Source organism: Cervus canadensis, chromosome 30 (assembly GCF_019320065.1).
Source record: "Cervus canadensis isolate Bull #8, Minnesota chromosome 30, ASM1932006v1, whole genome shotgun sequence".
Classification (NCBI taxonomy): Eukaryota; Metazoa; Chordata; class Mammalia; order Artiodactyla; family Cervidae; genus Cervus; species Cervus canadensis.
This window is the reverse complement of record NC_057415.1, coordinates 17,038,894-17,064,297: the sequence shown is the minus strand read 5'-3', so window position 1 is coordinate 17,064,297 and position 25,404 is coordinate 17,038,894. Positions and strand designations below refer to the sequence as shown.

At 39.3% G+C, this 25,404-nt stretch overlaps 1 protein-coding gene across 3 annotated transcripts in view; it reads left to right on the top strand.

The window, feature by feature from the left end:
• Positions 1 to 25,404, top strand: part of IARS1 (isoleucyl-tRNA synthetase 1) — an 81,094-nt gene that overhangs the window by 22,957 nt on the left and 32,733 nt on the right. For all 3 annotated transcript variants that reach the window (XM_043453105.1, XM_043453104.1, XM_043453106.1), the window contains 11 exons: positions 4,747 to 4,834; positions 5,206 to 5,266; positions 8,391 to 8,486; positions 14,567 to 14,689; positions 15,176 to 15,267; positions 15,865 to 15,963; positions 18,064 to 18,190; positions 19,453 to 19,526; positions 19,935 to 20,129; positions 22,678 to 22,764; positions 24,746 to 24,829. In XM_043453105.1, the coding sequence (XP_043309040.1) occupies positions 4,747 to 4,834; positions 5,206 to 5,266; positions 8,391 to 8,486; positions 14,567 to 14,689; positions 15,176 to 15,267; positions 15,865 to 15,963; positions 18,064 to 18,190; positions 19,453 to 19,526; positions 19,935 to 20,129; positions 22,678 to 22,764; positions 24,746 to 24,829 (1,126 nt within the window). The remainder of the gene's footprint in view (positions 1 to 4,746; positions 4,835 to 5,205; positions 5,267 to 8,390; positions 8,487 to 14,566; positions 14,690 to 15,175; positions 15,268 to 15,864; positions 15,964 to 18,063; positions 18,191 to 19,452; positions 19,527 to 19,934; positions 20,130 to 22,677; positions 22,765 to 24,745; positions 24,830 to 25,404) is intronic.

The following is a 25,404-nucleotide window of genomic DNA, read 5'->3' as shown; positions in this document are numbered from 1 at the left end:
GAATCTGATAATGAGTTTCAAACAGCACAACAAAGCCAGTTAGCTTCCAGTATATTTCTAAAATTGGAAATAATTTGACTCTTTCTTGGGCAGAGGGAACTTCAAAATGACAATTTTTTTATTTGCAGTCAGCTCATGAGGCACCCACTTATTGAGCTTTTTTCTCTTTTCCAATTTGCTTCAAATGCTGAATGACCATAGAATGGTCAACTTTGAATTCTTGGACAGCTGCTCATGCCGCTGTAAGAGGATCAGCTTTGATGATTGCTCTCAGTTGGTCATTGTCAACTTCCGATGATTGGCCATTATGCTCCTAATCTTCAAGGCTCTTGTCTCCTTTGCAATACTTCTTGAACAATCACTGCACTGTACATTCATTAGCAGTTCCTGGGCCAAATTTGCTGAGGTTGTAAGTTGTCTCTGCTGCTTTTTGAACTGCTGCTTGTTGAACTCAGTTTGAACTCAAATGAGAAGATCTCTCAAATTTGCTTTTTGTGTAACATCATTTCCCTACTCTAAAATAAATATAGAATAACAGTACCATACTGTTTTGATTGCTGTAGCTTTATAGTAGAGTCTGAAGTCAGTGAGCCTGATTCCTCCAGCTCCGTTTTTTGAGATCTCTTGGTTATTTGAGATCTTTTGTGTTTCCATACAAATCTTAAAATTTTTTGATCAGATAAAATGCCATTAGTAATTTGATAGGGATTGCATTGAATCTGTAGATTACTTTGGATAGTGTAATCATTTTGACCATATTGAGCCTTCCAGTCCCAGAATGTGGTATATTTTTCCATCTGTTTGTGTCACCTTCAATGTCTTTCATCAGTCAAATAGTTTTCAGAGTAAAGGTGTTTTACATCCTTAGGTAGATTTATTCCTAGCTTTTTATTCTTTTTGACACAAGGGTTAAAAGAGGAAAAAAAATTACATTTGTTTTTGGAATAAAAATAACGTTTTTTAAAAACTATTAGACATAATCAGAAAAACAACCTCGAGCGTTTTTCTGACTAAAAAATTAACAAGGTGAAATTAACACAAAAAAATTAACATTATACAGAGAGATGAAAAGTAAAAATTTCTTTTGATTTTCAGATTATTGTACTTTTACTCAGCATGCCCAGGAACCTGAGATTCAACGAAGTGGCATATCATTGCTATTAGGAATCTCCAATATGTGTTTTCTCAACACTGCCAAACAGTTCAATCAGTTTAAGCACAAGCTGTCTGGAGAAGAGTCAGATATCACAGTTTAGGAGCTTAGTCCTACAAGACTACCCTCTGCCACTGCACCCACACTTCAGATGTCAGTCATGAGTTCTGGTTGTCACCTGGATTTCTAACCAACCCATGACCTCCTCCTTGGGTCCAAAGAGTAAGTCACAGAACTCAGAGAACATTGTACTCTTGAGATTACCACTTAAGTATAAAAGGGGATTATAAAGGATACACTCAAACGGTCAAGTGAAGTGCATAGAGAGATCTGGAAGGGTCTCAAGTTTCTGTGTCCAGAACTGGGGTGTACTACCCTCATAGCGTGTTTTGTTATCAACAAAAGACACATTTATGGTTTCCATCACTTAGGAAATTCCAAGAGATTTAAGAGCTCTGCCAGAATAGGTGGCTCAGTAGGTGAAGAATCCACCTGCAATGGAAGAGATAATGGCAGACACGAGTTTGATCTGTGGGTTCGGAAGATCCCCCAGAGGAGAAGATGGCAACCCATTCCAGCATTCTTGCCTGGAGAAGCCCATGAACAGAAAGGCCTGGTGGGCTGCTGTCTTCAGGGTCTCAAAGAGTCCAACACAGCTGACGTCACGACTGAGCAGACACCCATGCCAGAACAGAGACTAAGACCAAATGTATATTTCCTATTATCAGTGAACTAAAATGAACAGGAATGGGAGAATATAATTCAGATGACCATTATCTACTGCTGTGGGCAGGAATCCCTTAAAAGAAATGGAGTAGCTGTCATAGTCAACAAAAGAATCTAAAATGCAGTACTCAGATGCAGTCTCAAAAATGACAGAATGATCTCAGTTCCTTTCCAAGACAAACCATTCAGTATCACAGTAATCCAATTCCATGCCCCAACAATTGATGCCAAAGAAGCTGAAGTTGACTGGTTGTATGAAGACCTACAACATCATCTAGAACTAACACCGAAAAAAAAAAATAAAGGTGTCCTTTTCGTTATTGGGTATTGGAATGCAAAAGCAGAAAATCAAGAGATACCTGGAGTATCAGGCAAGTTTGCTCTTGGTGTACAAAACCAATCTGGGGAAAGGCTAACAGTTTTGTCAGGAGGGCATGCTGGTTACAGCAAACACCCTTTTCCAACAACCCAAGAGACGACTTTACACATGGACATCACCAAATGGTCAACACCAAAATCAGATTGATTATATTCTTTCCAATTGAAGATAGCAAAGCTCTCTACAGTCAACAAAAACAAGACCTGGAGTTGACTGTGGCTCAGATTATGAACTCCTTATTGAAAAATTCAGGCTTAAACTGTAGGGAAAACCACTAAGCAATTCATGGATGATCTAAGTCAAATCTCATATGATTATACAGTGGAGGTGATGACTAGATTCAAGGAATTAGATCTGTTAGATCTGGTAGACACAATGCCTGAAGAACTAATGGATGGAGGTTTGTAACATGGTATACTAGGCACTGACTAAAACCATCCAAAGAAAAAGAAATGCAAGAAGGCAAAATGGTTGTCTGAGGAGCCTTTACAAATGACTAAGGAAAGTAGAGAAGTGAAAGGCAGGGGAGAAAGGGAAACAAAGATATAGCCAACTGAATGCAGAATTCCAAAGAATAGCACAGAGAGATAAGATGGCCTTTTTAAATGAACAGTGCAGAGAAATAGAGGAAAACGATGGAATGGGAAAGACTAGAGATCTCGTCAAGAAAATTGGAAAGATCAAGGAAACATAAGACATAATGGAAGCAGAAGAGACTAAGATGAGGTGACAGGAATACATAGAAGAACTATACAAAAAAGATCTTAATGACCCAGATAACCATGATGGTGTGGTCACTCACCTAGAGCCATTCATCCTGGAGTGTGAAGTCAAGAGGGCCTTAAAAGGAAGCATTACTACAAAGTTAGTTGACATGATGGAATTCCAACTGAGATATTTAAAATCCTAAAAGATGATGGTGTTAAAGTGCTACACAGAATGTCAGCAAATTTGGAAAACTCAGCAACGGCCGCAGAACTGGAAAAAGTCGGTTATCAATCCCAAGGAAGGGCAATGCCAAAGAATGTTCAAACTACCATACAGTTGCACTCATTTCATATGTTAGTAAGGTTATGCTCAAAATCCTTCAAGCTAGGCTTCAGAAATATATGAACTGAGAGCTTCCAGATGTATAAGCTGAGTTTAGAAAAGGCAGAGGAACCAGAGATTGAATTGCCAACATTCATTGGATCATAGAAAAAGCAAGGGAATTCCAGAAAAACATCTGCTTCCTTGACTGCACTAAAACCTTCAACTGTGTGGATCACAACAAACTTTGGAAAATTCTTAGAGATGGGAGTACCAGACCATACCTCTCTCCTGAGAAACCTGTATGTGGGTCAAGAAGCAGCAGTTAGAACTGGACATAAAATAATTGACTGGTTCAGAATTGGGGAAGGAGTATGAACAAGGCGGTAAATTGTCACCCTGCTTATTTAACTCATAAGCACACAGAGTACATCATGTGAAATGCAAGGCTGGATGAATTACAGGCTGGAATCAAGATTGCTGGAAGAAATATCAACAACCTCAGATATGCAGATAATACTACTATAGATGTCTGGCTCTCAAGATAGTCTCACCTAGAGCCAGACATACTGGGGTGTGAAGTCAAATGGGCCTTAGGAAACATCACTACAAACAAAGCTAGTGGAGGTGATGAATTCCAGCTGGGCTATTTCAAATCCTAAAAGATGATGCTGTTAAAGTGCTGCACTCAATGTGCCAGCGTATTTGGAAATTTGTCAGTGGACATGAATTTGAGCCAACTCTAAGACAGTGGAGAACAGGGGAGCCTGGTGTGCTGTAGCATGGTGTCGCAGAGTGTTGGACATGACTTAGCAACTGAACAACAAATACATCATAACATAGAATTGGTACCAGAACTTGAACACTTTGTACCTTTCGAATATTCTGTTACCATGTTAATCATAATCTAATGAGACCCTTCCCATAGAGACTGGTATCTTCAGGTTTTCAGCAGTTTATGGAGAGCAGGGGGAGACTAAGGAAAGAAAGAAAAGCTCACAGCCAGAAAGAAATTCATCTTACAAGACAGTTTGATTCACAGTAGCTTGTACTATCAGGGAATAATATTGAGAAAGGAATGGAAAAGGATTGGTAGTCAGAAAACAAGTGCTTTTACCATTATTTAGCTATGCCTTAGGAGAATCTAAGAACCAACAGTTGGTTTCCAATGGTATCTGTCAGGAAGGAGCTGTTTCCACCATAGAACCTACCTGTGGTGTCTACTTCTGCTTCTGCAGGCGAGTGCATTTTGTCTGTGTAAGTGTACTGGTGGCACCTGTGGGTCATGGCCGTGGTGTAGTGAACCTGACACCCTTGAAGTCCCTTTGGCTAAGATTTCAGTCGCATCTCTCATCTGCCTGTATACAGCCTTTCTGATTGGTGAACACTGTGTTCTGTGTTTTATTCAGAAAATATCAATGCATATCACTGAAGTCCACATTTTCCCTTGCTCTCATAGATGCTGTCAGAGGAAAATTATACATTTTAATGGAAGCCAGATTATCAGCCCTCTATAAGTTGGAGAGTGACTATGAGATCCTTGAAAGGTGAATATACAAATCATTAATGTATACGTGTGTCCATCTGTGTGTGGGGTGTGTGTGTGTGTCTTCAGCTTTAAAAAGTGAGATACTTTATTGCTCTTGGGCTATATATATTATTCAAGCTTAATCAAATATATTCAAGTCACATGTTCTAGCACTAATGACTTAGGAACAAGGAAATCAGAAAGAAATGGTAATTTGATGTGGCTGCAGCCTCATTTCTTTGATAATTTTATTTTTTTTCCCAATTATTTTTATTAGCTGGAGGCTAATTACTTTACAATATTGTAGTGGTTTTGCCATACATTGACATGAATGTTTTATTTTTTTTCTTTAATAATTTTAACTGTGAGTTTGCTTCTCTTTTTTTCTAGATTTCCTGGTGCTGCTCTCAGAGGCAAGAAATACAGGCCCCTGTTTGACTATTTTCTAAAGGTAAGCTTAGAGACCTCTACCACAGGCACTCTCCACAACCTATGTGTTTGATAACTGGAGTGATATTCATGTTGTCTTATTGGTTATATTGTTTATATAAGTGTGCCTGAATTCAAAAAAATTTTGTTTAGGTATTTAAAAAATTAAGTTCTGTTCGTATTGCCTTCTTGTTTTAATAGCTAAAATACTATATAAAATTTTAAATAGTTTCCTCAAATTAAGTATGAAATCAGTTATGTTTGATAAGATTTATATGTGTATATTTTGTATTGCTTATTATCACCCAGGAAAGTAATTGAGGTCAGGTGTTGTTCGGGATTTGTTTTTACAAATTTAAAATAGTGCTCAGAATAAAACTTTGTGTCAAAGTAAGACTTCATTTCAAGGAATTTATGAGGTAAGTTCTTTAAGCTCAGACATTTAGTAACTTAATTTTCATCAGCGTCACAGAACTATTTTATGTGGTTTTTCATTTTCTGTCAACAGAATCCACGGCTGTAGTTGTAAACTCCAGCAACAGCAAAAGAATGAAAACAATAGGAATTTCCTGTTGATTCTTTAATCTGTGTATTTATGCTTTTCCTGATAAAAGCTGGTGCACGGGCTTTTCTCTAGTTGCGGTGAGCTGGGGCCACTCGCTAGTTTCAGCACACGGGCCTCTTGTTGAGGAGCGCAGGCCCTAGGTGTGTAGGCTTCAGTAGTCTCAACTCCTGGCCTCTAGAGCACAGCCTCGGTAGTTGTGGCTTAGTTGTACCGAGGCCTGTGGGATCATCCTGGACCAGAGATGGAAACCATGTCTCCTGCATTGGCAGATATGAGCCACCAGGGAAGACCTCTTGTATTGGTTCTTGTTTATAGGTGTTGGAGCGAAATAATGAGCCACACCCTCAGACCCGGTTTGTCACATTGGAAATTATATTCAGTCGGACGTGGCATTAGCCAGCAAAACCTTACATCACAGCCTGGGATAAAATATTTACTTACCTCTATTCTTGTTCAGTGTAGAGATAATAAAGAGTTTGACCAATGCAGGTGAGCTCTGCAATTTGGGCTTTGTCCACAGCAACACCTGTGCCTATACTTGTGTACACTTGAGTGTTTTCGCGTATTTCTTATCTCCTAACTAAAGGCGTTCTTCCTCATTGCATGTTGTTGCTAATGGATTGCCGGAAGCTTTACCTGGTCTTTCACTAGGCATTCTCCACTTGACAAAAGGCAGTCCTGCTCGCTAATCATATCTCCTAATGTGGATTTAAACATATCCTTTGCATACATCAAACTTGTCCTTTCTTTTCCCCCCTCCCTGCCATTGTTTTTATTAAGGTTTCCTCTTGTTTTTAAAAAAGCTTCACCTTTCTTTAGTGTCATATCAACTTGACACTCTTCAAGAGTAAACTCAGATGCCCTCTGGGAAAAGCATTTTCTGAAACGTTTCTTGGATTTCTCCCTCTGAAAAATATCATTACTACATTCTTCTCTTCTGTATCTTAGCATTTTTTTTTTATATTTGTTTTTATTTGTCTTAAAACTCTTGCACTATATCAGTGATCTTTCTGAATTATAGACCCTATTGGGAAGACCCTATTGAGAACCTATGGAAAGTTCAGCCCTTTCAGAAAATGTACATGGACACAATAGATAGGAACTTTGGGTTAAGTCACAAGTCTCTCTGGAATATGCGTCCAGTTCATACTGATTTAAGTTTTTTAAGAATAACACATATGTGTTCAGTTAGCTTCATAAAATTTCTAGAAATTTGGTGAGTTTTAGAACGATGCTGCAAATTCTTTAAGACAAAAATCACCTGGTGTGTACCAAAAATACCCATGGTCTGAAGTTTTAAGTGGGAGCCGTGAGGATAGATGCTATCTGTGAAAGGCAGCACTATAGCTCTCTGTGTGATGCTAACCCAGTTCGTACCCTGCCCCCTAAGATTCAGCAGGGGTAATACCTTAAACTGGACTTCGAGAAATAGAAACGCAATGCAGCATTTCTTTTTCTACAGTTAGAAACAGTAAGATCCTTTGTATTCCCTGTTCTTACATCTGATTCTGAGGATACACATATTATCTCTACAAGTTTAAACTATTGAAGACATACCTCTAAGCACCTATCACACCACACCAAAAATGTTTCCAGGTGATTTGGGTTATAGCAATTAAAAATTCAGTTATTTTTCAAGTTCAATTTTAAGTGAATGACAAAAAATTAAAGAGCTGTGATGTAGTTGAATATAAAATTGTGTGTGGAACCCAAAGGCCTTCATCATTGAAGGCCTGGCTTCATCATTAGTTAGTTGTATAATCTGGACAAATAATTCCATCTTTGTCCAGAGTTTGTTCATCTGTGAAATTGAAATACAACCAGAATATTTTTAAAACAAGGGACTGCCAGTGCCTTTTTCACAGTATTATAGGATTAAATGTGAAAATCATTTGTGAAAGTACATTTTATAAAGGCAGAGAGGTAAGAAAGCACAGGGTCCACTTTACTGAAACAAAGGGTATGTGAAAAGAAATGCTAAGAGATGACGGTAGAAGAAGTAGGTCTGTGGTCTTATGTGTATAAACCTGACTTCAGTTGTTAATCAACTAAACTGAAAGCAATTCCCCTCAGTGTTATAGTACTTGGAGTACCTGTATCTAGAACCTGTAAATTGGCTCCTATCCTGATTCTTTCAAAGTTTGCCTTTTATTACTGAAAAACCTGAGCTGACCTGAAAGGAAGAGGAGCAGCAGCAAAGTGTTTTCAATGATTGGAAATGCATGAGGAAGGGAATCGTTGAGGGAGCACATCTTCTGAGTCATTTTAAGATAAACTGCATACTGGGGCAGGGGTGAGGTTGGAAGAACTGATGAAAAAGAAGTTTTGTGACTAAGGAAGGAATTTTTATCTAAAAATTTAGATAACTTTAGATAACTATTTCATTTATAAATGATGAACTGTTATTCATGGAAATGATTTGAATTGGCACGTTTCTTCCCAATCTGAATTATTCTGTCCATTCTGTTTCCAAAAATTAAATGTTAAAATTTTTTCAGGGTCTTACCAAAAACTGTTACTAAATTCATATTAGGATATGGTTTTATTTTATTCTTTAAGCCTGATAACCTTTCTTTTCCAGTGTAAAGAGAGAGGTGCTTTTACTGTGCTTGTTGACAACTACGTGAAAGAGGAAGAAGGCACGGGGGTTGTGCACCAAGCTCCTTACTTCGGTGCTGTGAGTAGTTTAACTCTTCTTTTTTTCATTTATTTTTATTAGTTGGAGGCTAATTACTTTACAGTATTGTAGTGGTTTTTGTCATACATTGACATGAATCAACCATGATTTACATGTATTCCCCATCCCGATCCCCACTCCCACCTCCCTTTCCACCTGATTCCTCTGGGTAGTTTAACTCTTGCAAGTGTATTTTTGAGAAGTAAATGTCATTGGCCACTAAGTCATGTGTGTGTGTGTATGTGTATTACAGAAAGATGTTTCTCACTGTTGTTCAGACTGTGTAGATACTCCCCTCAAAGAGGAAAAAATTGCATCTGAAATTCCTTTTCATCCTGAGCTGGTTTCTGAAAATAGTGAGCTAAATCCTCTGCTTTTTAATATGTTGTCTAGGTTGGTCATAACTTACCTTCCAAGGAGTAAGCATCTTTTAATTTCATGGCTGCAGTCACCATCTGCAGTAATTTTGGAGCCCAGAAAAATAAAGTCAGCGACTGTTTCCACTGTTTCCCCATCTATTTGTCATGAAGTGATGGGACCAGATGCCATGATCTTAGTTTTCTGAATGTTGAGCTTTAATCCAACTTTTTCATTCTCCTCTTTTACTTTCATCAAGAGACTCTTTAGTTATTCTTCACTTTCTGCCATAAGGGTGGTGTCATCTGCATATCTGAGGTTGTTGATATTTCTCCCAGCAATCTTGATTCTAGCTTGTGCTTCCTTCAGCCCAGCATTTCTCATGATGTACTCTGCGTATAAGTTAAATAAGCAGGGTGACAATATACAGCTTTGATGTACTACTTTTCCTATTTGGAACCAGTCTGTTGTTCCATGTCCAGTTCTAACTGTTGCTTCCTGACCTGCATATAGGTTTCTCAAGAGGCAGGTCAGGTGGTCTGGTATTCCCATCGCCTTCAGAATTTTCCACAGTTCATTGTGATCCACACAGTCAAAGGCTTTCGCATGGTCAATAAAGCAGAAACAGATGTTTTTCTGGAACTCTCTTGCTTTTTCAATGATCCAGCGGATTTTGGCAACTTGATCTCTGGTTCCTCTGCCCTTTCTAAAACCAGCTTGAACATCTGGAAGTTCACTGTTCACGTATTGCTGGAGACTGGCTTGGAGAATTTTGAGCATTACTTTACTAGCATGTGAGATGAGTGCAGTTGTGCAGTAGTTTGAGCATTCTTTGGCATTGCCTTTCGTTGGGGTTGGAATGAAAACTGACCTTTCCCAGTCCTGTGGCCACTGCTGAGTTTTCCAAATGTGGCATATTGAGTGCAGCACTTTTACAGCATCATCTTTTAGGATTTGAAATAGCTCAACTGGAATTCCATCACCTCCACTAGCTTTGTTCATAGTGATGCTTCCTAAGGCCCACTTGACTTCACATTCTAGGATGTCTGGCTCTAGGTAAGTGTGGGTGATCACACCATCGTGATTATCTGGGTCATGAAGATCTTTTTTGTACAGTTCTTCTGTGTATTCTTGCCACCTCTTCTTAGTATCTTCTGCTTCTGTTAGGTCCCTACCATTTCTGTCCTTTATTGAGCCCATGTTTGCATGAAATGTTCCCTTGGTATCTCTCATTTTCTTGAAGAGCTCTCTAGTCTTTCCCAGGGTAATTTTTTTTTAAATGTAATGCTTTTAATGTAATTTGTGTATGACTAAAACTAAAGAGCATAGGGATGAAGGGCACACATTTAGAACTAAACCACACTTTAACTCAAAGCCCTGCCACTAACAGGCCACCTGTGCCACTAACAGGCCATCTGTAGGTAAGTTACTTAGCCTGTCTTGAGTTCCTTTTCTTCCTGTGTGACATGCGGTGATAGTACCGGCCTATCTGGGTAACTTGTGGGGATTAAATGGAATCATCCATTTAGAGCATTAGCACAGTACCTGACATTTATAAGAGTGTGTCCACTCACTGCAGGGAGTGTAGACCCTACTGGGGACATAACAAATTCCTTTTGACTTGATCATTTTGTCAGTGAGAGAGGCAGTGAAGCTTGTTGGTTGCTATTGGTCTTTTTTTTTTTTTCATACTAAACCTTTGCTGGGATTTTTATTATGGAAATGTTCAAACATACACAGAAGTTAAGAAAATACAGTAATTTCTTAGGTTCATGTCATCCAGCTGCTTTAATCATTAAAATTAATCATCAACATTTTGGAATTTCCATTTTACCTATCATTACGTCTCCCTTTCCCCAACACCATTTTTATTTTGGTTGGAGGGTTTTATAGCAAATCTTCACGTTTATCTTTCATCTGCAAGTACTTCTATATGCATCTCTGACTTATAAGGACTTTGATTTTTAACATAGCCACTGTGCCATTATATCAAATGAAAGGAATAGTTGCTTAATATCACCCAATTCTTGGTCAGTATTCAAATTAAATGGAAAGGAAACATTCCTGATAATACTATTTATTGAGTTTTGGAAACTGATCGAATTTCCGTTATTCATAATAATTTTAGAGTCAACTGTTGTGGTTATTCCACTGATAATAAATAATGAAGAGGTAACTTCTTGGTGTCTTCTCTGTTCTAAATGCCAGGCAGGTTAATGTTATAGAAGATCAGATCTTTAAATTTCAGCCTTTGAACTTGGTAGATGTTTTCCAAGAGACTTTCCATGTTCCAGATAGTGTACTGTATAATCTCTCGCAGAGCTGTGGACTTCTCCATGACCATGTTGAGTATCATTCTAGCTCCGTTCAGGAATGCTGCTCTTAGCTAGTTGAGTTTTATAGGGTTGTTTGCTCTATACTAAATGATTTAAAATGCTGGGCTTTGGGGCTTGCCCTATGTGTGTTGTTTAGTTTCTTTTTCAGGGTCCTCCTTCATGACCAGGATGTCACTTCCCTTGCTGTTAGCACACTCACATGTCACTTCACACCAGACAGCCTCTCAGCATAACGAGAATTGAACATAGGCCCAGGGGGAACCATACTGGCTTTCCAGCTTATTTTGGAGTCAAACTAGGGTGTAGTTCTACTTTTAGTCTAGATAATCCCTTTAATTTTAGATTTCAAGCAGCATAGCAAAGAGGTAAAGACCTTGGACTCTGGAGCCAGGCTATTTGCTTTTGAATCTGAGCATTGCCAGTTTGCAGCTGGATTACTTCTTTGTGCCTCAGCTTCTTTATTCATAAAATGGAGATAGTTGCTAGGTTGTCTGAGGGGAGCATATGGTGAAAACCTAGTACAGCTATCTGCCTTCCTCACAGGATTGTTGCAAAGGTTTAAATAAGCTAATGTAAATGTGGTCAGGTGTTCAGAGCACTGTCTGATACAGCACTTTATAACTGTTTGCCCAGATTATTGTTAACATTGTTCAAAGTACACTTCTGAAGCATCATGGTGTACCCAGGCTGTCTGGGACCCGTGTTAATTGTAAAGTGAATAGTTTGGGGCAGGGGGTTGTTTTAATTAGTTAATTATATATGCTGAGCCTTGTAGCTTTCAGGATCTTAGTGGCCCAACCAAGTATTGAACCTGGGCCCTAGCAGTGAAAGTACCAAGGTCTAAGTCTAACCACTGAACTGCTGGGGAATTCCCATAAAGTGAATAATCTGAATTTCGGTAAATCTTACCATATGTTCAGGCATTCCTTGACAGGATGCAAATCCAGAAGCACATCAAGCATTGTCCAGTACTAAACATGCCTTATATTTCTTTGTTCTTCTGCTTTGTGTATACATGTATGTGTGTATACATGCTGCTTTTATAAATCAAATTTGATTTTGTTCTAATATATTCACATGTGTCATCTTTCTTCTTACTTAGTAGATACTCTGCTCTATTAGGGGTTTATGAGGTAATGGCTGGGACGACTGACCTCGCTTCCTACCCTGCTGTTCAGTTCAGTTCAGTCACTCAGTTGTGTCTGATTCTTTGCGACCCCATGGAGTACAGCACGCCAGGCCTCCCTGTCCATCACCGACTATCGGAGTTTACTGAAACTCATGTCCGTTGAGTCGGTGATGCCATCCAACCATCTCATCCTCTGTCGTCCCCTTCTCATCCCACCTTCAATCTTTCCCAGCATCAGGGTCTTTCAGATGAGTCAGTTCTTTGCATCAGGTGGCCAGAGAATTGGAGTTTCAGCTTCAACATCACAGTATTCAGGACTGATTTCCTTTAGGATTGACTGGTTGGATCTCCTTGCAGTCCATGGGACTCTCAAGAATCTTCTCCAACACCGTGGTTCAAAAGCATCCATTCTTTGGTGCTCAGCTTTTTAATAGTCCAACTCTCACGTCCATACATGACTACTGGAAGAACCATAGCTTTGACTAGACGGACCTTTGTTGGCAAAGTAATGTCTCTGCTTTTTCATATGCTGTCTAGGTTGGTCATAACTTCTCTTCCAAGGAGCAAGCGTCTTTTAATTTCATGGCTGCAGTCATCATCTGCAGTGATTTTGGAGCCCCCCCAAAATGAAGTCTCTCACTGTTGCCACTGTTTCTCCATCTATTTGCCATGAAGTGATGGGACCAGATGCCATGATCTTAGCTTTCTGATTGTTGAGTTTTAAGCCAACTTTTTCACTCTCCTCTTTGACTTATTCTTTTTTTCATTTATTTTTATTAGGGCTCTTTCACTTTCATCAAGAGGCTTCTTTGCTTTCTGCCGTAAGGGTAGTGTCATCTGCATATCTGAGGTTATTGATATTTCTCCCAGCAATCTTGATTCCAGCTTGTGCTTCATCCAGCCCAGCGTTTCTCATGATGTACTCTGCGTATAAGTTAAATAAGCAGGGTGACAATATACAGCCTTGAGTCCTTTCCCTATTTGGAACCAGTCTGTTGTTCCATGTCCAGTTCTAACTGTTGCTTCCTGACCTGCATACAGGTTTCTCAAGAGGCAGGTCAGGTGGTCTGGTATTCCCCTCTCTTGAAGAATTTTCCACAGTTTGTTGTTTTCCACACAGTCAAAGGCTTTGGCATAGTTAATAAAGCAGAAATAGATGCTTTTCTGGAACTCCCTTGCTTTTTCGATGATCCAGCAGATGTTGGCAATTTGATCTCTGGTTCCTCTGCCTTTTCTAAATCTAGCTTGAACATCTGGAAGTTCATGGTTCACGTACTGTTGAAGCCTGGCTTCGAGAAATTTGGGCATTACTTTATTAGCGTGTGAGATGAGTACAATTGGTGGTTTGAGCATTCTTTGGCGTTGCCTTTCTTCGGGATTGGAATGAAAACTGACCTTTTCCAGTCCTGTGGCCACTGCTGAGTTTTCCAAATTTGCTGACATATTGAGTGCAGCACTTTCACAGCATCATCTTTTAGGATTTGAAATAGCTGAACTGGAATTCTGTCACCTCCAGTAGCTTTGTTTGTAGTGATGCTTCCTAAGTCCCACTTGACTTTGCATTCCAGGATGTCTGGCTCAAGGTGAGTGATCACACCATTGTAATTATCTGGGTCATGAAGATCTTTTTTGTATAGTTCTTCTGTGTATTCTTGCCACTTCTTCTTAATATCTTTTGCTTCTGTTAGGCCTATACCATTTCTGTCCTTTCAAGCCCATCTTCACGTGAAATGTTCCCTTGGTATCTCTAATTTTCTTGAAGAGATCTCTAGTCTTTCCCATTCTGATGTTTTCCTCTATTTCTTTGCATTGATCACTGAGGAAGTCTTTCTCATCTCTCCTTGCTATTCTTTGACACTTTGCATTCAAATGGGTATATCTTTCCTTTTCTCCTTTGCTTTTGGCTTCTCTTCTTTTCACAGCTATTTGTAAGGCCTCCTTAGACAGCCATTTTGCCTTTTTGCATTTCTTTTTCTTGGGGCTGGTCTTGATCCCTGTCTCCTGTATTAGTCACAAACCTCCATCCATCATTCTTCAGGCACTCTGTCTATCAGTTCTAAAATGCTGCTGTAGGGCTCTGGATTCTCTGAATGATCCTTGAGTTAACTTCAGTTGAGAGGATAAGAAAAGTTGGTTACATTTATAAGTCAGAATACTGAAAAATTCTATAAATCTGTTGCCTCACAAACTTCTCTCCTGCCACATCCACACTTAACTGTTTTGTACTTCCCTTCCTCCTACTTTCTCATTTTCCCTAGGACGATTATCGGGTCTGTATGGATTTCAACATCATTCAGAAAGACTCTCTCCCTATTTGCCCTGTGGATGCCTCCGGCTGTTTTACAGCGGAAGTGACAGATTTTGCTGGACAGTATGTGAAGGTTTGTATCTATGTGGCTTATTTCATCCTACTTCTTTTATTAATTTGTTTTGTTAAATAGCTTTTGTATCTGGGATATTCTTTTTCCCCAGGAGGTTGGTTTTGTTTTGTTTCAGCATATAAAATTAGATCAGCTGCTTCCAAGGTCTAATATCTTCAGAGGATGCATGCTGTAATTTCAAGGGTAGGAATCAGAAAAAATGAACTCTGGTTTGTGACTAAGGAAGCAGCTTTGTGACCTTGGGGTAATCACTGCTAATTGAAAATTTCATTACCTTGAATGGTGTGGAACATACTTTAAAGAAGTATTTAATGTTATACAATAGCTGAAATGTAGATCAAGTATTTTTTTAATACTTTTGTTATTTATGTGTTTTATTCACAGTAAAGGAAACAAAATAACAGATTTTAGTAATATACTTAGTTTTATTGCATTAGTAAGTATGTGAGATATTTTAATGGCTAGATTTTAATTTTTTAAAAATAGGATGCTGACAAAAATATCATCAAGACTCTAAAGGAACAAGGTCGACTTCTTGTTGCCAGCACCTTCACCCATAGCTACCCTTTCTGTTGGAGGTGAGATGAAATATAGCGAGAGCTTCAGATTTGTGAATATACTTGATATGTGTACCCATTTCGTCACTTCATGGTTCCTATCTCATTTGTATCCTTTTGAGTTAATGTTTGAAAACTTCATTTTTGTTTTAATGAGAATTTTATGAATTCACATATATAGTTATTTTATCTTTAGGTGTTAGAAAAATAGATCTATACCACTATCTTTTGTGTTGAGATCACATTGCACTAGGATGAGATGTATCTCTAAAATTTTCTAATGGAATTTGTGAGAACTATCATGTGATATAAGACATCATACTGTGAAGATGTGGGTTAAAATGGAATGTTCAGTGGCATCATGTTTCATTCCTGTTTCCTCTTTGCTGAGGTTGGCACCATCTCTTAGACAGCTGTCTCACAAGCAGAACTACAGTTCTGCTCTTGTTAAGTTTTACCTTCCACCTATTGTGGAGGGAGATGACATAGACACTTGTATTTGCAGTAGAAGACCTAATGCATGATGGCGATGTGAGTAAGAAACTAAAGATCAGTCTTACTCTGGGTCCCTGCATACCTCAGTCTGACCAGCCACATTCTGCATTTTTGCTTTCCCAGGTCAGACACTCCGCTCATTTACAAAGCAGTGCCTAGCTGGTTCGTTAGGGTGGAGCACATGGTGGATCAGCTGCTGAGGAACAATGACCTGTGTTACTGGTGAGCAGTTAAATGTGTGTCTTCATAATATCCTTTGTCATAGTTAGTATTGGTTTACACTTCCTCCAAATTAGAATCATTTAAAAAGCCATCTTTAATGGTATAGTAATAGCTATTTGTTGTTTTGTTTCTTCAGGAACACAAAATAATTTAAATAATTTTGTATAACAGAAGTAGAATCCCTCTCATGATAAGACATGTAGGGGAGTATATTTCTTCACGCAGTGAAAATGAGAAGTTGCCATTCATTTGATGTGAATGACTTTGGAAAACTGTCAGGGTGCCCTAGCTTTAAGTGATAGTCATTTTCAGGATAAAAATTTATCTGTGGAGGTACTACGGAAGCCATTTAATACTTTATTTTTGACCCTTGTTGAGTTCCTAAAATACGGTGATGGCTTGTGTACCCTGGCTCCATAAACAAACACTGCAAGGATAGAATCCTTGTTGTTCTCAGCTAATGTCTAAACTACAGAGAGGTGTTAGGGTAGTTCTTCCCTTTTGCCATAGAGGGTATGTTCCAAGACCCCCCCCAGTGGATGTCTGAAAACACAGATAGTATTGAATCCTAAATGTGTTTCTCTGGTAGCTCAGTGGTAAAGAATTTGCCTGCAGTGCAAGAGACACAGGTTTGATCCCTCAGTCAGGAAGATCCCCTGGAGAAGGAAGTGCAACCCAGTCCAATATTCTTGCCTAAAGAATCCATGGACAGAGGAGCCTGGCGGGCTATAGGTCATGAATTGGACACAACTTAGTGAGGAAACAACTGAACGCTATACCTTATATACTGTGCTTTTCCTGTACATATTTACATACCTGTGATGAAGTTTAATTTATAAATTAGGCACAATAAGAGTATCCAGATTGCTAGCATCACTGCTTTTGTACTTTGGGACCATTATTAAGTAAAAATAAGGGTTATCTGAACACAGGCACTGAAGTAGTCAACAGTTAACTTGGTAACTGAGCCTGCTAGGCTACAGTCCATGGGGTCCCAAAGAGTCGGACATGACTGGGTGACGGAGCAGGTACACTGTAGGTGCAAAAATGATATAAGTCTAAATCTTTGTATTCCAGAAGAACATTTTTTCACTGAGAGTTTTGAGGGTAATCACTATTTTTTACTTCCCCCAAGAAATTCTTGGGGGAAGTAAGAAACAGTGCATTTGACTTTGGAAGAATGGAGAGAATCTCTGGGCAGTAAGAGGAAATTGTATATTTCTTAGTAATTTGACTCTGATTTCTCAAGAGAAAGTAGTTTTTTTCATGTTTTACCTTTTAGTTTCCTATTGGAGTGCTCAGTATGGAATATTAGTGTGGCTACCTCATTGGGAATTGTGGGGAGAGGGTACAGGCCTATAAACTGACCTAGGATGTTAATTGCAGTGCCTGAGCATATAAGATATTTTGGAGCTGAAGGGTGCCCAAACTCAGCCTTGAGTTTGGCAAGATTTTCTGCAAAGCTGAACCTTAAAGAATAAGGAGTCATTTACCAGTCAGAAGCTGTAGGAACCTTGGGGAAGGGGGTGGCCAAAGGAAGGAGGATGGCAAGTTGAAGGTTATCAAAGTGGAGGGATGGCACAGGCTAAGGCAGTGAGGTAAGCAGCTACATTCTACGGAATTTGCCTTATTGCTGGACCCTGAAGTGCAGTGGCAGAGGGACTGCAGGTGAGCCTGGAGAGGCAGCTACCACCGACCACAAATAGCCCCATTTGTTCGCACTCTTACTTTATAGGTGATTAGGAGCCCTTACCTAGTGACTTTTAGTAAAAGTACTGTTGTGTGGTTGACTGGAAGACTAGCCTGAGTAGCATCAGGATGATTAGTTAAAGAATTGCAGCAGTCCTGCAGTTGGAGAGCAGGACTGGGAAGCTTATGTGCTGTGGAGTTTCATATTACAGAGCATCTTCCCGGGGATGAACTCACAGCAGAAACAAGCAGGGTTTTTTGGTACTGTCCTTATAGAAAACATTCTCCTAGAAGTGAGCGCACAGATTCCAGAGTGTTAGTTTCACAAAGGATAATACAAAGGCTTATGCAGATGTAATTTTATAAGTTTACTTACTAATGTTTTGATGTGATCTGATCTGTTTATTGCAGGGTCCCAGAGTTTGTGCGAGAAAAGCGATTTGGAAATTGGCTGAAAGATGCACGTGACTGGGCGATTTCCAGAAACAGATACTGGGGCACTCCTATCCCACTGTGGGTCAGCAGTGACTTCGAGGAGGTGAGGCAGGGCAGGAGGGCAGTGTATGCTCGTCTTGAATTTTGCAGAAGCACCTCGTTCATGTATCTCAGTGTGGGGGAAAAGAATGTGGTTTCTTTATTACTTTGTTCCTTTCTTATTTCATCAGTTTTTTTTTTTTCTCTTTATTCCTTCCTAAAATCATGACATAAATAAGAATATGTTTTTAATTTATTTTAAGTTATATTTACTTTAATTAAATATAGTTTTAAGTTTCCCTTTGTGTAAAAGTGAAGAATGCAAGTTGTATTTGTCTCCGGGAAATCCTCACATTGTTTATCTTGTGTTACTTAGATTCTTTTTTTCCTCTGAGTTTTTGATGAACAGAGAAGACTCCACGCCCTGCACTAAGTGGCAGCTTATTGAAACAACCTTTTAGTGATAAAAAGGACAACTTAAAAAAAAATTACCAGAGGATTACAGACCTTTAGTCTGTAAAATCAAATGTTTGTGTGTGTGTGTGTGTAAATAAATAATAACAGACGTATAGATGTATTTCCTGTGTTGAATGCTAAGAGCATTAGAATGGTTATGAGGAGCCGCAGCCCAGGGACCTCAGTAAATCTCTGATTGGGACCTGAAAGGCAAGAGTGAAATAACTGAATCAGAGGACTTTTCAGAACTGAACGGGAAAGGCAGAGAAAGAGAAGAAGGCTGTGTGTGTTATTAGATAGCAGATGTCCTCTGGGTGTGAACTACAGCAGCTCCTGTTGGTGTAAGTCAGGAACTTGGCTCCTGTTTGATGACTTCCCATTATGAATAGCCCCTGCCAGGTTCCTTTCCCAGCCTCCTTGCATGAACATAATCCTAATATCTTTCAATCTGATTATTTGGTCCAGTTCATACACAGTAAATTAGTTCCAGCTTTGACTTGAGAAGATTTCAGGTTAAAAAGCCAAATTCAGGTGCCAGGAATAAACTAAGATGTCTTAGAGCAATAGTCTAGGCATTTCACTTATGCTTATTATTTTTGGCAGAGATTTGGACATAGTAAATCCTCAAGAAATACTTGTTGAGATGATGGCTGTGAAATGCTCTCTTATTTCGGGAATTTCTGTGATATAGGGATAGGTAGCAAAGAATTGAAGTCTGCTCACCTATTCAGACAGTTTCCTACAGTCTTTCATGAGGAGCCACATTGATGATAACTGTTGTGAAGATGAAAGTTTTCTAAACCTAAAAATAAATGTTACATAAATTAACTGCATGTGATCTTTGACTCTGAGGCCTTTAATCTTTGACAGGTAGTATGTATTGGGTCAATAGCAGAACTGGAAGAACTATCAGGAACAAAGATCTCAGATCTCCACAGAGAGAGGTCAGTTTCTGCATGTTTGATTCACTTCAGTTCTGTCATTCAGAGAGTGTCGGGCTAGGTCCTAGCCTGTTGAGACATGGTTTCTGTTACAGGTCATAGAGCTCCATGTAGAAATCAAACACTAGTTTGCTAAAATTACTTTGCTGTTGATGATTCATGTCATATTGAGGAAAGGTGGTGTCTGTCCTTGGGTTAGATGTCAGGAGACTTTAATATATATAATCTTCCAGACTGAGCACTGATGACACTTTCTGAAAGCCTGTGATAATTGCGAATATTTCTATTTGCAGATGCATATAAGAGAGCTGTGAGAGCATTATGTTTCCTTTTAGCAATTAAACTGTATGTTCTGTTTTGCTTAAAAATAATTAAAGCAGCTACTTCTTCATTTACTTCTTTGTTTACTAGCATTGACCATCTGACAATTCCTTCACGCTGTGGAAAGGGATTGTTGCATCGCATCTCTGAAGTGTTTGACTGTTGGTTTGAGAGTGGCAGCATGCCATATGCTCAAATTCATTATCCATTTGAAAACAAGAGGGAGTTTGAGGATGCATTTCCTGCAGACTTCATTGCTGAAGGCATTGACCAAACCAGAGGATGGTATGTTCCTTGTCTTTAAAGTGATTTATTGATTTGATTTAACTTAGCAGGTATTTTACTTTGTATTAATCAGCTGGGTGCTGGGGAGATTGTATCAGATAAGATAGGCTCTGCTCCTGCCCTCTGCGCTTTACCACCACATACCATAGAAGTGTCTTTTGAGAAGGTATCTCTCACTACATTACTGCGGTAGTTTTAGAGTTTGAATTACTTCTTTGACATTTTTGAATACAGAGATTTATTATATTGGAAGTTTAAGTGACACAGAACAACATATGTCCGTCTTAGTTTGTTTACTTCAAATCATTAATGAAATATTTAGTGGGTATTTACATACAAGATATTGGGGAGGTTGCTACAAAATTGAGGAATAGTTGAAAATGTACTCAGGTGTTAAGGCTAGCCTCATAACTTTGTGAAAGATCCAGATTTAAAATTAAAAAAAAAAGAAAGAAAGAAAGCCTATGATGGGAGTAAGAGTTTGCTTGCGTAACTGAAGGACCCACATGCTGCAAGGAAGATCAAAGATCCCATGTGCTACAACTAAGACCAAACAAATACCCCTTCCTCTGAGGGCAGGTCAGGAGGACCCTGGTTTTATCTGGTGCTTTACTGAAAGTGGTGCCCTCATCCTTTTAATTAGAAAAAGATGAATTACTGGGCCATAATGCTGGACAGTTACATGTATGTCTTTGGGGGTCCTGCCAACCATTTTGAGCCATTCCATTCCAGCAGTGAGATATACTGCAACTGCTTCTGAGTCTTTGACACGAGGTCTGAGGCCTGGCTGGACTGTCCACCCACCCTGCTGTATTGTTGGTGACAAGATTGTCCTCTTTGGGGGTATCAGTCTGTCTCCTGTGGGAGAGCTTGGGAGATGAATTTGACCTCATAGATCATTTTGACTTACACACTTTGGTCTTTAGCCATAATCTAAAGACTGCAAATTGGCTGCGATTCGGTATAACCTGGTCCAGTCCTGTTTGCCCCATGATAATCAGGTGGGAACTGAATGTTGTGACCACTAATAGTAATATCAGTTGTCCCATCATCTCCTCCCATGGGTAGGTGCAGGGTTGTGGGGTGCTAGGTCCCTTCCTCCTTGGGCTGAGGACCCCTTCATCTTGGTGCTCTGTCCCATCCACCTCCCTCCAACTGCTGGCTCAGGTCAGCTGTGCTCTGCTGGGAAGCAAAGAGAAAGGGGAGGAGGGAGAAGCAAGCACTGTGTGAGCCTCAGGAGCTTCCCCCTCCCCACTCCTTATCCCCCTACCTGAGCCACGGGCATTGATTGGAAGCTGAGAGGAGTTACAACTGTTGGCATGAAATCTTCGCCCTGACCTGGGGAGGTGAGGACCAGCAGATAATTCCATTCCATCCTTCCTTGAGCTGTTGCTGAACCCGGACACTCTTCAGCCAGCTCAGATTCTATAAAAATAAATTAAGAAGTAAAAAAGAAACAAAAAACAATGTTTTTGGACTGACCCATGTTCTTATTATACTTTAATTAGTAATGTTTCTGAAGGAGTATTTAAGGAATGCTGGTGTCATTTTCTGTCTTTACTACTAGTAGTCTTCACAAACTGTTGGAATTCCAGCCTTAATGTTCTGGAATATACTATTTTTAGCTTTCAGTCCATTTTTCTATAGCAACAGCTACCACGCACAAGCTCCTATTCTTAAAGAGAGAGCCAGATGATTCATCAATAAGTTGTTTCTCTGAGGAATTTCTAGGTCTGGCAACTGTGAAAAGCTGTCATATGCGTCCACATGTGCACATTTCCTTCCTCCGCTTCTGTCAGGCATGGTCTACCTGTCTTAAGAACTATGGTCCTACTGACCTGCCCTCAGAGGAGGGGATATCCGATCATTTATTCAAGGCACCTGGTCTCCCATCCTCATCAGTTGTGTCTGGTGATGTTCTTCGGCTGCAAAATCCAGTCCTAGATGACCCTGGGACAGCTTACATGGGTGTGATGTAGTTCTTTTAGGAAACAATCTAGCTAGCAAATAAATGGCATGCATGATATCTGATATGAAAACATTTTCTATATTCCTACAGTCTACCTTTTGACTTTTGGATAAGAGAGCTTTTTGCGTCTTTTGTCATCAGGCTGTCCCCTATGACCTTGTGCTAAAGGCAGCATACGTCTCTGGATTTTCAGCCTGGCATTTCTGGGAGGTCCTGAGAGAACACCCAGCATTGCCCACCTCTGCCTGTGGCTGTCCAACTAGCTCCCCAAGGAAGGTGATAGTACTGTCCCCAGCAGAGAGTCAGTACTTCACTCCAGAGTTTTATTTAAGTAAATTCCTAATGAAAAGCTCTAACATGATTGGTCTACAGTGGGTCCTGTCCTTAATTGTTACTGCTCCCAAGATGATCCTGATAAATCACCAGAATCAAGAACCATTGCTTTAAGTGCTTATCAAGAAATGTAACTTACCTAAAATAGAAATTCAGTCCAATAAGTAAACACAGTTTTCTTTCCTATGCTTGAATTCTATTTCTTATTTTATTGAACTGTTTCTTTGTGTGTGTTTTTTTCCCCAGGTTTTACACCCTGCTGGTGCTAGCCACATCTCTCTTTGGACGGCCACCATTCAAAAATGTGATTGTGAATGGACTTGTCCTGGCAAGGCAGGTGCACTCCCTTGTATAATGATGAGTTCCAGTTCCTCTCTGTTCTCACAGCATTTTCTGGTTGGATCTAACCATTCTATGTGAATAGAGGAATTTAGGAATGCACGGTTCTGTTCCTATTCTCTCCTTCCTTCTACTTTTATACTTCTTTCTGTTTTCTGTTTTCATCCAACTTCTGTCCTTCTCCACCTGTAGCATTCTATCTCTACATATCCCTCTATCTTATGAGAAGGGCTGCATTAAGAACTCATCCTAATGGAGGAGGACCAATGGGGGGACATGTGTCCCATTATACTATTAATGATAAAATAACATTTGTCATTTAGAGTTTTTTGTTTTTTTTTAATTTTTTTATTAGTTGGAGGCTAATTACTTCACAACATTTCAGTGGGTTTTGTCATACATTGATATGAATCAGCCATAGATTTACAAGTATTCCCCATCCCGATCCCCCCTCCCACCTCCCTCTCCACCCGATTCCTCTGGGTCTTCCCAGTGCACCAGGCCCGAGCACTTGTCTCATGCATCCCACCTGGGCTGGTGATCTGTTTCACCATAGACAGTATACATGCTGTTCTTTTGAAACATCCCACCCTCACCTTCTCCCACAGAGTTCAAAAGTTTAGAGTTTTATAAAGTACTTTTGCTTATAACTCTTAGTTAATCTGTGAACTGGTCCTTTAATGTAGTTTTAGTTGTCCTCTTTTTAATATATGAAGATGCTATTAGTTCTGGAGGCTTGTAATGGAGGACTCTTATTTTTTCCTTTGCTTCTGTTGCCTCTAGTCATTAAAAGTAAAAACAAAAACAGGAAAATAAATCCTTTATACATAGATATCTTGCTTCACGTGCCCTTCAAAGTGAGGGATGACACCTGGCACTTTCCCAGGCCCTGTTTTGAGCATTTATACATCTTTACTCATTTACTCCCAGAGCCATTTGAAATGGATCCTTTAATTGTCTGGTTCAACATTTGAGGCAATTGAGGTGCAGAAGTAAGGTTACACTGCAAAAGAGTGATAAATTCTAGTTATGTACCTACACAGTCTGGCTTTACAGTCTATGCTTTAAAAAAAAAATTAGAAATCTTACTGAATTATAGTTGTGAAAATTAATAGAGACCACGTATGTGCGTTGCCTGGTTTCCCCAGTGGTCATGTTTCTTGAAACCATAGCACATCGTCAAGATCAGGCTGTTGATTCGGTTTACCAATCTTAATCAGATTTCCCCAGTTACACTCATTTGCCATTGCATGCAATATTTCATGTATAGGTTCCTATATCCACCAGCACAAGTCAAGATACTGGGCCTGTTTCAGCATCACAGGATGTCTCTATTGCCCTTTTATAGCATACCTACTCTACCCCGTCATACCCCACCCAGTTCAGCCTTCAACCCTAATCCCCACCACTTGGCAACCACTAATCTATTCCCCATCTCTGTAGTTTTGTCATTTCAAGTATGTTACATAAATGGATTCGTATCCAATTTTGTGCTTGACTTTTTTTGCTCAGTGTAATTCCCTGGAGGTCCCTCAGGTGGTTGTATGTATCCATAGCTCCTTCTCGTTGCTGAGCAGTGTTCCATGATGACCCACAGTTTGATCTTTCACCTGCTGAAAGACATTGGGGTTGTTTCCAGTGTTTGCCAACTATGAATAAAACTGTGAACTTTTTTTCATAGGTTTTGTGTAAATGGAAGTTTTCATTTCTCTGGGATAAATGCAAAAGCTATGTTTTTGAACTGTTATACTCTGATATCTTCCTGCTGCCATTTATCCTGAAACTTCTCCATTTACTCACTACAGTAGTCTGAAAGAAGTTTATACAGATATTAAGAAAACAGCCTTATTGTTGTGCCTTAATAGTAGCTTGTGTCCCATTTGTACTTATGTATTCCAAATTATAGATAATCTGTAACCATATATAAACTGTGATGTTGACTTGTTTAATTGATGTCTCCCTTTTGTTTTTCAAGTGATGGTCAAAAAATGAGCAAACGCAAAAAGAATTATCCAGATCCACTTTCCATCATTCATAAATATGGTGCTGATGCCCTCAGGTACAGACCGGTCCTCTATCTGTGTGTGTCTGTCATCTCTTACGTAAGCATCTGACATTCAGTGATACAATCATGGTTTCAGTGACACTAATCATTCTATTCATTTGGTTTGTAATTAGCTCTTTTTAAAAAATGCACGTCTGTTACATGGAATTGGAATGGTATGTTATTGACTTTAAACCCCCAAGATGGTTTTCTAAATTGTAAAGATGTTTCTAAATCTAGAGGTCTTTTGGAAGATGAGACTCTGTGTTAGATTTTATTGAGTAGCACAGGTACTTCCAAGTTAGTTGCTGGTGCCTCTGCCTCACTCCTGTAGATTCTCTGTCTTGTTGGTATTGAAATTCTCTTATATCATTTATTTCTATTTTGCACTTACTCCTCAGACAACCATATGAGGTACATTTATGCTAGAGCAAATAAAAATTAATACTGAAAATTTTTTAGAGAAAGATACTGCTTGAAATAGAGTCATAAAAAAAAAAGAAATAGAGTCATAAACTTTCAATGCTCAGGTTAAAAGGAACCACGGAGGTCTTGTTCTGCATCCTCCTGTTACTAACACAGAGACCCAC